The sequence below is a fragment of the Gopherus evgoodei genome, chromosome 8 (genome assembly GCF_007399415.2).
Source record: "Gopherus evgoodei ecotype Sinaloan lineage chromosome 8, rGopEvg1_v1.p, whole genome shotgun sequence".
Taxonomy (NCBI): domain Eukaryota; kingdom Metazoa; phylum Chordata; order Testudines; family Testudinidae; genus Gopherus; species Gopherus evgoodei.
In genome coordinates, this window is record NC_044329.1 from 81,848,131 (window position 1) to 81,861,456 (window position 13,326).

A 13,326-nucleotide genomic window follows, 5' to 3' on the forward strand; every position below is an offset into this window, starting at 1 on the left:
TCATCACCCCTGAGGGTGCTCATCACGTGCAAGGACTGGAAGCTAAGACTGATTATTTTTTAAAATGGGAAGTAGACTTACATGGAGCATGAACCCCAAGTTGTGACACTGGTATGGCAACTGTTGTGCCAACAGAGAGACATACACACCACAGATCTAGGGTTCACTGACCACAGGAACATTTTTTGAGTATAACATTCACAGAGGACATGACTCTCTGTCTAACTCATGGCCAGAAGGAAATGTCTCTGTTGGTCTTAGAACTACAGTGATGCACTCAGGTAGGTCACGGAAGGATCAGAATCTAAGAGAGACATACGCAACAGACTTTTGCTACAGCACCACTTTTTGCTCACCATGTAGAACTTTTAGTAGTAATACTCCTGACCAGATGACATACAATGCATTGCCTTTTTGTGCCCAGTTTTTCAGTTTTAGTGAAGAGGCAGTGGCCTTGAACAGTATTTTCCAACATTACCCTGCTCCATTGCTGATCAAACTGTAAGCAGGTTTTACACTTGAGTGGGCTGATATTTCTGGGCTTTGTTCTATGTGTACATCTTGGGTTCATGATGGGGGTATCTCAAGCCATTGTTTGTGAGGGATAATCATTTTTTCCCTCCAAAGTCCTATTGAGTACTACAAAAATACATGATGCTTTATCTCACCAAAGCTGCATAATATGTATTTTTTCCTGAGAATGATGGGTAAACACCATAAACCTTGATTATTTCTAGAGGCTCAGAGAGGCTCCATGATCTTGAGCCCCAATTTAAGCTGATTGTCCATAGTGAGTTTCAGGCTTATCTTTTTGTGCCTTATTGATTTGAGGAGTATTTAAGAGTGTTTGCATAAAGTAAAAACTGTAAATGAAAGAAAGGTGCCAATTATCAAATGTGAACCAGATTTTGGAGTAACAAAGCATTCACTTTTCATAATCGATTTGACCCTGTTGCTCCTTAATTCTGCCAGGGAGGAGATGCTAATATGTTTTTTATTTATTTTCCTGGTCAATATAATTTTAATCAGTTTTCTTACTAAATGACTGTTTTTCTCTTAGGGTTCTGATAATCAAGATAGAGCAAGATGCAAAGTATGTACAGCTGAGGTAAGTCACTCAACTGTTCTTACCATGTTTTCAAAAAGTACTGAATTAATGGAGAAAATTAACAATTTATAACCCATGTGTGAAAGGGATTGTAGTCTAAGTATTTGCCTATGTGTGTATTGATCTGCATGTCTAAATATACGGTATATGTGTACTATACCCAGTGGTTCTTGAATATTTCCAGTCCATGCATCCATATTAAAAATGTAATTAACATTGTGACCACTCTCCCTCCATCCTCTCTCTGCCAGAGGACAAGCCTGCAGGTCTTTAACTGTTATCCCAACACACACAGTATACTGCAATCTAATCTCTTTCCTTTGCTACAGTTCTTGTATGAGACCCACTACCTTTTGTGGATGTGCACGCTGCTGCTATCCACTCCAGTCTTTCTCCTTCTGTCATAGACAAACAGCCGTGGTTGAATTCCACAAAGTTATATAGGTGCATTTGTATCACTGGAATAAACTCTCATTGAATGTTCATGTCTGGCCCAATTCTCTGAGGTGCTTCCATTGAAATCAGTTGGATCAAGCATATCTTTGGGATGTGACACTGTTACTAGCCACTTGCAATTATTAACCCTTTCATGTGTGTCACATAAACCATAGCTACTATTATCTTTTGCCCTCATCCACATCATTCCCACCCCCAGCCAATTCCTCACTCTCCCAGGTGTAGCTCTAAAGTGACTGTGCTTCTTTTCAGTTCAGCCACATGCAGCTCTGTGTATTTGGCACCCAGATGTCTGAGAGTCCTCTGTCCCCGATTCCACTTAGGATAAAAAAAGGCACTATTATGTATGGCATAAGGAATATTGCACTGCATCCAGGATACGGATGCATCAGAATGTCTGTATCTAAGTTGAAAACAATGAAGCCACTTTGAATGCGTAAATGGTATAGTGAACTGTGGCAAGAGTAGGGGTAAATTGCCCATCATTTTCATCCTTCTAGAGTTGTTTCCATTTTAGCAATAGCATGACAAATCCATTATCTTTTTAATTTTCACAGTAGCTGGACACTTGGGAATAAATGTGCTCCAGCTAGCACAAAAAGGTGAAAACTGTATCTTCCTGCACCAGTGATGGTAATTTTGCCAAGGGGGCATTTATTCCAGGGGAAGAGCAGAAGGTATTTCACCTCCGCCTTCCCCAGTGATTTACACCAGGGTGTGCGGCGCTGAATCCTGCAGGTGCCTTGATCTCTCCCTCACAACATACGGGTTCAGTTTTGGGGCACGTTGTGATCTCAACCCCAATGGACTAGTGTTGCAGTCCTTCAGCCTACCTGCCTGCCATCTACTCTGCTTCTGCTGTATCAGATATTATGATGAGAACCACATAGGTACCTAGACAGAGTGGAGTTTTGCACACACACACACACCCCGCCTCCGGAACCCTCTGTTTGGACCAGTCAGCTATAATTGATGAATTTGGACCTGGATCTCCATTAATACACATATCTCATTCCCTCATCATTCTGCATAGCAGGTTATAGACTTCAATCAGGGCTCCATAAACCAACAGTTTTTTAGATGAGCCCTTGTATAATGGAACTGGGAATCAGACACCAGGTGCTGCATCTACAATCTCAAAGGAAAGGAGCTTATTGCTATTGTTCTCTATCCCTCCCTCTTTTTTTGTAAATGGTAGTCCTGAGTGAATACAGCCAATGGGAAGGAAGAAAGAAGTCTTACATGCAGGGTCAGGGTGACTGCACTTAGGAACTGGTTCAGAGCAATAAAAGATGTTGATAGCTCAAAACAAAAAGTAGGAGCAAGGAAAGAACAATGCAAAAGTAGGGTAAGCCTGTGACTCCCCAGTAAAGTTCCAGGAGCCCTTTAGGGGGCAGGTTCCAAGCAACCCACAGTCAAAAAGCAGGTGGCTGAGATGTACACATGAAGGAGTTCTGATGATGCTAAATATAGGGGGGAAACAAGCTCAAGTGGTTTCTGAAGTCACAGCCCCCTTGAAATGGATGTACAGACTTGAAGTTTTCTTGTGTTGTATTCTGTAAGCTTGAATAATATCATATTTTAATAGATTTTTTTAAAAAACCATATACAGAATACCCCTCTACAGTACACTTCTATTCTTATAAAATCAGCTTTTTGTAGATGATTTTTGCTATTGCAATTTTAGCTCCAGATACTTATGAAAAGCTCAGTGTTTTGACGTCTGATGTTTCAGCCACTGAGCATCCATTTCACTCACATAATGCCAACCTACTGGATAAAATGGGGTAAAATATCCAATAGCATTTTCCCTCACATTTTAAAAATATAAATAATGGCCTCAGTATCACTGCTATGAAATGCAGCGTTCTGGTGCATCATATTTATTAAATCCTCCTGTCACTTCACACTAACTGGCAGTAGATGTTTTGCTATTCAGAAGCCATCAAAGGCTCCTTTCTTGGTTACAATCGTTGTGACAGTTACTGGTAATGGTATTTGGAGGGCATGGCTCCAAGGGTTCATTCTTTTTTAGAATGTTTACCTCACCTGACATATCTATCTTGGGTGCCATTGTGTTTATTCATCTATATATTATATAAATAAAATTGGGCTAAGAAATAAGATCATAAGAACGGCTATACTGATCAGACCAATGGTCCATCTAGCCCAATATCCTGTTTTCCGACAGTGGCCAGTGCTTTAGAGGAAATGAACAGAACAGAGCAATTACTGAGTAATCCATTCCCTGTCATCCAGTCCCAGATTCTGGCAATCAGAGTTTTAGGGACAAGCAGAACATGGGTTGCATCACTGACCATCTTGGCTAATAGTAATTGATGGACCTATACTGCATGAGCTTATCCATTTCTTTTTTGAACCCAGTTGTACTTTGGCCTTCATAGCATCCCCTGGCAATGAGTTCCATGGATTGACTATGTGTTGTGTGAAGAACTTCCTTACATTTGTTTTAAACCTTTTGCCTATTAATTTCATTGGCTGACCTTTGGTTCTTGTGTTATGTGAAGGGATAAATAACACTTCCTTATTCACTTTCTCCACACCAGTCATGATTGTATAGTGCTCTATCATCTCCCTAATCTGAACAGTCCTAGTCTTCTTAATCTCTCCTTGTATGGAAGCTGTTCCATACCCCTAATTATTTTTGTTGACCTTCTCTGTGTTTTTACCAATTCTAATACATCTTTTTTTGAGATTGGGTGATGTGATGGGCCAACCGTCCCACTCTGGCAGAGAAAGAGTTAACAGTGCTGGGGAGGTTGCACAAGAAGAAGCCAATAAAAGAGAGGTTCTTCTTCGAGTGATTGCTCATATCCATTCCAGTTAGGTGTACGCGCCGCGCGTGCACATTCGTCGGAAAACTTTTACCCTAGCAACTCAGTGGGCCGGCAGGTCGCCCCCTAGAGTGGCGCCACCATGGCGCTCCATATATACTCCTGCCGGCCCACCCGCTCCTCAGTTCCTTCTTACCGCCCGTGTCGGTCGTTGGAACAGTGGAGCGCGGCTTAGCTGACCTCCACTTCCCTAGCTACTCGTTTTCTCGTATATAATTATGCAGTTATAACACTTTTATATATATATATTTGTATGGTTATACGTGTTTCCTTTGCTAACATGGTTAGTTTAGTTAGCGGGGTTCAGGAAGTAGCCCCTTCCATGAGCCCAGTGCCGGAGCCATGCATGGCTCACCAGATTTTCAAAGGGGCCCGGCTTACCAGAAGCCGCGGCCGAAGAGAGATCTACATGACTCCTGTTTGAAGAATCACACTTGACAGATAAGTGCCCCATTTGCAAGGCTTTTAAGCCGAGAACAAAAAGGTGCGGGACTTTCACTTGCCCCTCCACCTTGGGCGCGGAGCGATGTTCAAGCGGCGGGCAGAAGCGCCTCCTCGGCACCGGACCCCGCCGGTACCACCAAGGCCTTCCGGCACCGACCGTCGCCGGCACCGATGTCGACTCAGCACCGTTCCCTTCTTCCGAGGTCGAGAGAGTCTACGATTCCTGCTGGTGCCTGGCGGCTCCCCGGCACGCGCCGTGGTTGAGCCCCCTGCTCCCGCTACTTCCGTGCCACCTGTATCGCAGCCAGAGAGCTCGCCTCAGTTGCGTTATCCGGCCTGCAGAGGCACCGATGACTTCGGCTCCGTCGATTCCAGTCCCCCAGGACCAGGGAATCCGGTGCCTGGCAGCTCCCCGGCTCGCGCCGTGGTAGAGCTTACTGCTCCTGCTGCTTCTGTGTCAGCTGCACCACAGCTAGACAGCTCGTCTAAGATGGCTCGCCCGGCGCCGACGACGTCGGCACCGTCGATCCCGGTCCCACGAGGGCCGTAGAATCCGGTGCCTGACGGCTCCCCGGCACGCGCCGTGGTTGAGCGTATTGCTCCTGCTGCTTCCGTGCCAGCGGCACCGCAGCCAGAGAGCTCGTCTAGTCGGATCGCCAGGCGCTGACACCTACTACGGCACCGATGACGTCGTCACCGTCGATCCCGGTCCCATAAGGGCCGTAGAATCCGGTGCCTGACGGCTCCCCGGCACGCGCCGTGGTTGAGCGTATTGCTCCTGCTGCTTCCGTGCCAGCGGCACCGCAGCCAGAGAGCTCGTCTAGTCGGATCGCCCGGCGCCGACGCCTGCTACGGCACCGATGACGTCGTCACCGTCGATCCCGGTCCCACAAGGGCCGTGGAATCCGGTGCCTGACGGCTCCCCGGCGCGCGCCGTGGTTGAGCGTATTGCTCCTGCTGCTTCCGTGCCAGCGGCACCGCAGCCAGAGGGCTCGTCTACGTCGGATCGCCCGGCACCGACACCTGCTGCGGCACCGATGGCGTCGGCACCGTCGATCCCGGTCCCACACGGGCCGTAGAATCCGGTGCCTGACGGCTCCCCGGCACGCGCCGTGGTTGAGCGTTTTGCTCCGGCTGCTTCCGTGCCAACGGCACCGCAGCCTGAGGGCTCGTCTACGTCGGATCGCCCGGCACCGACACCTGCTGCGGCACCGATGGCGTCGGCACCGTCGATCCCGGTCCCACACGGGCCGTAGAATCCGGTGCCTGACGGCTCCCCGGCACGCGCCGTGGTTGAGCGTATTGCTCCGGCTGCTTCCGTGCCAACGGCACCGCAGCCAGAGAGCTCGTCTACGTCGGATCGCCCGGCACCGACACCTGCTGCGGCACCGATGACGTCGGCACCGTCGATCCCGGTCCCGCAAGGGCCATAGTATCCGGTGCCTGACAGCTCCCCGGCACGCGCCGTGGTCGAGCTACTTCTCCGGCTGCTTCCGTGCCCACGGCACCGCGGCCAGAGGGCTAGTCTAAGTCGGATCGCCCGGCACCGACACCTGCTTCGGCACCGTCGATCCCGGTCCCGCAAGGGCCGTAGAATCCGGTGCCCGACGGCTCCCCGGCACGCGCCGTGGTTGAGCGTATTACTCCCTCTGCTTCAGTGCTGACGGCACCCCAGCCAGACGGCTTATCTAACTCGGTTCTCCCGGCACCGGCACCTACCGAAGCTCTGATGACCTCGGTACCATGGATCCCGGCCCCAGGAGGGCCGTCGAATCCGGTGCCTGACAGCTCCCCAGTACGCACTGTGGTTGAGCCTGCTGTTCCCTGCGCGCCGGAGATGTTACCAACGGCGAGGGCTCTCAGTGCCATGACGGAGTCAGTGCTGCCTGACCCGGGCACCGCCGGTACGGGTAATACAGTCTCTTCAAGGGACTGTCCCCTGTCAGTACAGCAGAGCGGCACTGTCTATGATCACGGTCCCGCAGACGCTCCAAGTCCTGTCGGCACGCCGGACACCACTGGCAGTCCCGGTACTGTTTTCCTCGGTACTGGTCACACTCGCTGCACCGGTCGGTATCCCGTTCGCCGACCCGCTATCGGCACCGTTCCGACATCTGGCACCGGGGCAGGTACCTTGACTCCTGTAGCTCTTCTCCGAGCCTCGAGATCTCGGTCGACCTCCCGACACCGTTCTGGTTGCGGGTCTGGATCTCGTTCCAGGTACCGATACGCCTCCCGATGCCGGTCCCCGGTGCCGAGTTGGGCAAGGTCCGAGTGAGTCAGGGACTCGGCCCGTGCCCTCTTTTAGTACCTCCATGGCCGTCCGGACACGCATCCGTGTCACCCCATATGCGCGGATTTTATGCTCAGGACCACGATCCTGATATCATGGCCAGCGGGCGCCGGCCCCGAAGCGGAAAGAGCCTTGGCGAATGCAAGGTGTACTCTGCAGGGGCCCTGCACCTCTGGGTAGCGAAGCAACAAGCCTTGCTTAGCTGCGATAATTATAGCACCTGGGTGGAGGAGTTTCTCCCTCGAACCTCCCACCTAGAGTTCGCTGCCGTCTTGGAGGACGGGGGAAAGAATTTACCCTTTGTTGGTAAAGGCATCTTCGCGGCAGAGACAGCCCCAGACTGCGAAGCCTGCTGGACAATAGGGTCCTAATGCGTCTCAGCATGTATACGCCTGCGACCAAACGCAGGCCTTTATGGCCCCAGCCGCCATACTCTGTGCCTAGCCAGAGGCAGAACTCTGGAAAACGGCAAGGCCAAGGTGGTCGCAGACAAACGTCAGGCCCCCTAAAAAGCCAAAGTCGAGGTCCCTCGCAATTACCACTGGGACCAAAGACGGACCTTCCAAGGTTCACCGGAGGGCGGTGTACCAGTCGCAGGACGGGATCCTGATCCCGCTTTCTCCTGGCATGGCCCCAGTTACTTTTAGGTCGCTGGGTCCTGCGCACGATGGAGCATAGGTACCACCTTAAAATTGCTCCAGCCCTGTCCCCCTTCAGCGGACGAAAGGGGCTGGGGGTTTTACTCCCGTTATGCCCTAGTCCCCCACTCGACCACAGGTCAGACCTTCCTGGTCCTGCATGGACTCAACCGGTTTGGGATAAGGTTGAAGTTCTGCATGGTATCCCTGGGAACCATTATTCCATCCTTGCCTCCGGGGGGCTACTAGGCCGCCCTGGATAGGAAGGACGCGTACTTTTGCAATGCCATCTTCCCTCCGCATGGGAGATGCCTCCGCTTTATAGCCAGCGGTGAATACTCCCGGTTTACGGCCATAGTCGCCGCCTACCGTAGCTATGTCGGATATGCGTTTTTCCGTATTGGGACGATTCGCTTATCCGAGGAGACTCTGACACACAAACCACTCAGCCCGTGGGCATCGGCACGGTCTTATTCACAGATCAAGGCCTGATGATTACTAATAGAGCAATCCGCTCTGGTTCCCACGCAGAGGTTGGGCTTCCTAGGGGCTATCTTGGTCTCCTACCTAGCCGGAGCCTGCTTATCGCAACTGCGGTTTTAGGCGATGGCATCAATCATCTGAGGTCTGAAGGCTTTCCCAACGACCTCAGCTCGTTCTTGTCTCAGTCTCCTGGGTCCATGGTTGCCCGCAAGTTTGTAACCAAACGCGCCAAGCTCCGCCTCCGTACTCTCCAAGTCCGGCCCACCTCGGCGTACCGCTTGGACAGGGAGCCAATGGTCATGGTAGTCACCGTTCCCTCGAACGCCTTAGGCTCCCTAGAGTGGTGGCTAACTCCCTCCTTGGTGTGGACAGGATGCGGTTTCATCCGCCCCAGCCCTCACTGCCCCTGACGGCGGACGCATCATCTCTCTGCTCGAGTGCTCATGGTCACCTCCGAGCTTAAGGCCTTCGGTCTTCTAGGGAGCTGGCATTCCTCATTAATGCCCCAAGAATGAGAGTAGTCCGCCTGGCATGCCAGGGGTTCCATCGGCAGCTGCGAGGCCGTTGTATCTCGGTGTTTACAGCCAACACAATGGCCAGGTGCTTCATAAGCATTCAGGGGGGACATAGTCCTCCCCCCTTTTTTGTCAGGAGGCCATCCATTTCCGGGTCTTTTGCATGGCCCACTCGATGGAGCTGGCGACGTCCTTTCTCCCAGGCGTTCGGAACGTCTTATCTCTTTGACTCAGCAGGTCTTTCCTGTCTTACGAGTCATCACTCTGCCCCACGTGAGGCGTCCCGCTTTCCGGAAGTGGAAATGGTTCCTCGCACAGACCTGTTCGCTCACCGCGAGTGCAGGAAATGCCAGATGTTCTGCTCCTTCCAAGGTCTCTCCTCGGAATCGATCTTGGTCGCATTCCTGATGCCGTGGAACGGCCAACTGCATTATGCCTTCCCGCTGTTCCCACTGGTTCGTTACGTCCTGCTCAAATTCCGCAGGGGCGGAGCGTGCATCATCATCATGATCACTCCAAAGTGGTCCAGGCAACACTGACATACCACGTTGCTCGGCCTGTCAGCCCAGACCTCATCACTCAGGGCAATGACAGGCTTCGTCACTTGGACCTGCAGCCTCTTCGCCTCACGTACCTGAGTCGGGGTGACAGGCAGCCTTCCGCCTGGTCAATGTACCGAGCCAGGTGGAAGCGTTTCCTTTACAGCTGCAGTACGCTCGATCTTGCTCCTGCTGAGGTCTCGATCCCCTCTATTTGGCCTGCCTCTGGCCTTCAGCGGCAGGATCTGGCGGTATCATCGCTGAGGATACTCTCAGCAGCCATCCCTACCTTCCAGCAGGCTAAGATGGACGTTCAGTGTCCCACTATGGGTTCGAGGTCCCTCAAGGGCTTGGAGCGCTTGCACCCTCGGGTGCGCCGCCCAGCCCCGCCCTGGGGCCTCAACCTAGTCTTGGCCAGACGGGTCTCTGAGATCAGAGCTCTTACGAAGGTTCCACAAAGACAAGGTGCAGTTATGACCGCACCCGGCTTTCCTCCCTAAGGTGTTTTGGCCTTTTATGTTACCCACAGCTCAACGCAATGGGCATAACCGTTGCACTCCTTGGACATCTGTGGAGTGCTCGCATTAGTTGTGCTGACAGAATCATTTCCTAAGGTGCCCCAGCTCTGCCCCGGTAGCGGGCCAAAGGGAGGGCTTGCTTGTTTTCCTCTCAGAGGATCTCATCTTGGGTGATGGCGGACATCCCCACTTGTTATGATTTGGCTCATATTTCCCCAAGCCACATCACCGTGCATTCTACCAGGGCTCAGGCTTCATCTGCCGCCTTGCTGGCTCGTGTTTCTACCCACGAGACCTGTCGCGAAGCTCCATTGGTCCTCGGTCCTTACCTTTGCTTCGCAGTATGCCCTGGTTCAAGAGAGGCTGTAGCCTCTGGCTCGGCAGTTTTATTCTGCCACATTTCACTCCGACCCCACCGCCTTTGTAAGGCTTGGGATTCACCTAACTGGAATGGATATGAGCAATCACTCGAAGAAGAAAAGACGGTTACTCACCTTTGTAACTGTTGTTCTTCGAGATGTGTTGCTCATATCCATTCCACACCCGCCCTCCTTCCCCACTGTCGGAGTAGCCGGCAAGAAGGAACTGAGGAGCGGGTGGGCCGGCAGGAGTATATATGGAGCGCCATGGTGGCGCCACTCTAGGGGGCGACCTGCCGGCCCACTGAGTTGCTAGGGTAAAAGTTTTCCGACGAATGTGCACGCGCGGCGCGTACACCTAACTGGAATGGATATGAGCAACACATCTCGAAGAACAACAGTTACAAAGGTGAGTAACCGTCTTTTGTGAGGAATAGCCAATCAGACCCAGCAGGTCCATAAAAAAGGGAACTGCAGGGCAGACTAGGTCACTTTCTGATGCAAGCCCAGGAAGTAAGGAGTGTATCCCTGGAGGGCTGAGAGAACTGTGAACACTTTGGACAGAGCAGTGGCTGGCTCCTGGTACTGAGCAGCTGGGGCCTGGGATAAGGGCAAAGAAGGTGCTGGGCCATGGGGAAGTAGCCTAGAGAAATAGAGCGTCATTGACTGAAGTTACAGAGGAGCAGGAGACTTCTATTTACAGGGTCCTGGGTTGGGGCCTGGAGTAGTAGGCAGGCCTGGGTCCCACCCACTTGTTACTGGGGAGATGGCTAGACTGTTGGACAGAGATATCTTCCTCCCCCCACAGAAGGGGAAAATACAGATGATGACCTAGCCAGAGGGCTGAGTCAAGAAGAGGATGCTGCGGTCCTGGGAGTTGAGAGAGGAGCCATACGCAGGAACAGAGACAGAGTGCTGGTCTGAAGACTGCAGATGTGGGCACTGGCCTCGAACTAATCCCCAACATGAGTGGGAGGAGGCACCAGTCTGTTGATGAGGGCTGCACCCCAAGACTGGTGACCAGAACAGCATGCAGTATTTGTTGTGGGTGTACCATGGATTTGTATAGTGGTATTATGATGTTTTCTCTCTTATTATCTGTCCCTTTCCTAATGGTTCCTAACATTCTGTTAGCTTTTTTGGCTGCCACTGCACATTGTGCAGATGTTTTCAGAGAACTGCCCACTATGATATCACTCAAGAAAAAGATCTTGGAAACAGCTAATTTAGATCCTATCATTTTCTATGGATAGTTGGGACTGTTTTCCAATGTGTATTACTTTGCACTTATTAGCATTGAATTTCATCTGCCATTTTGTTGCCCAGTCACCCAGTTTGGGAGATCTCTTTGTAACTTTTTGCAATCAGCATTGGACTTAACTAGCTTGAATAATTTTGTATTGTCTGAAAACTTTGGAACCTCAGTGTTTATCCCTTTCTCCAGATCATTTATGAATATGTTGAACAGCAGAGGTCCAGTATGGAGCCTTGGGGGAGCCAGTTGTTTACCTCTCTCCACTGTGAAAACTGACTGTTTATTCCTACCCTTTGTTTCCTTTTTTTTTTAACCAATTATTGATGCAGAAGAGGACCTTTTCTCTTACTCCCATAACTCCTTACTTGTCTTATGAGCCTTTGGTATGGGAACTTGTCAAAGGCTTTCTGAAAGTCCAAGTACATTCTCTGGATCACTTGTCCACATGTTTATTGACCCCTCAAAGAATTCTAATAGATTAGTGATGCATGATTTCTCTTTTAGAAAGCCATGTTTACTCTTCCCCCAATATATCGTGTTCATTTATGTGTCTTTTAATTCTACTCTTTGCTATAGTTTCAGCCAGTTTGCCTGATACTGAGGTTAGACTTACTAGCATGTGATTGCCAGGATCACCTCTAGGGCCTTTTTAAAAAATCGGTGTTAGATTAGCTATCCTCCAGTCATCTGGTACAGAGGCTGATTTATGTGGTAGATTACATACCACAGTTAGTAGTTCTACAATTTCATATCTGAGTTCCTTTAACACTCTTGGTTGCATACCATCTGATCTCAGTAACTTATTTACTGTTTAATTTGTCAATTTGTTCTAAAACCTCCTCTATTGGCACCTCAGTCTGGTACAGTTCTCCAGATTTGTCACCTAAAAAGACTGGCTCAGGTGTAGGAATATGGTGATTGTCCATGTTAATTCTGGTGATTTTCTCTTTGAGAAGCTGCATTGCCCCCATGCTTTAGAGAAGAACTTGAAATTGGTAGAGAACGGTCTTTGTGACTGGGAGACTGGACCTGAAAGCTAACCATGGGAGAGAAGACAGAAACTGGGACTAGGAGACTGGCTTGGCAGCTGGGGGAGCAGATGAGAATGGTATTGGTTGAGCAAGGAGACTGAGAACAGGGAAGGAAACAGATTGGGTAGGAGACTGGGGAGCCATCTGATGGGAGGAGCAGACAGATTAGATGAGGAGCCAAGAGGACTTGCTGGCAAGGATAATGGGATTAGACTGGGAGAAGGGGAGATGATCTGATGAGGCAATGTGTTACTGGTTAAGGAGACTGGTACTGGGACAAAGAGCCAAGGGTGGGTAAGAGGCAGGACTGAGACAGGGGCAGGTTAGAGGAGACAGGACTTTTTGGGCCAAGCTTAGTGGGGAATGGATAAAATGACAGGTGACTGCTAGAGAACACTCCCTCTCAGAGGACGGAATAGAACTCAAGGTTGCTGAGTCTCACCATTCTTCTACTGTCCGAAGTATCTGTATAACCCACTAGCAAAGTGTGTCTCATCCTTTTCTAGTGCCACATACAGGATGACAACCTACTACTGCTATCAGTTACTCCATTAGCTCAACTGGCAGAAGTCTGTGCGGTGGACCTAAACGTTCCGACCTTGCTGATAATGTACAATGTGGCCACATTATGATGGCACATGATGGAATTTTTGATTTTTCAGTTTGTATTTTTTACAATTTAGGAAATTACACTCCAAAACCACATTAAAATGACATTATTAAGATTGCAATGTTAAGCATTCAAAAATTAGGACATGCCAGATTTTAAGTTGCTTGTGTGGCCCCCTTGTGTGTATGCATTAGTATACAGTCTTTAATTACATAATCTCAT

General features: G+C 50.2%; 1 protein-coding gene across 3 annotated transcripts in view; it reads left to right on the top strand.

The window, feature by feature from the left end:
- LOC115655731 overlaps positions 1 to 13,326 on the top strand; it is a 210,219-nt gene that overhangs the window by 34,379 nt on the left and 162,514 nt on the right. For all 3 annotated transcript variants that reach the window (XM_030571470.1, XM_030571471.1, XM_030571472.1), the window contains one exon: positions 1,061 to 1,108. In XM_030571470.1, coding sequence (XP_030427330.1) covers positions 1,061 to 1,108 — 48 coding nt within the window. The remainder of the gene's footprint in view (positions 1 to 1,060; positions 1,109 to 13,326) is intronic.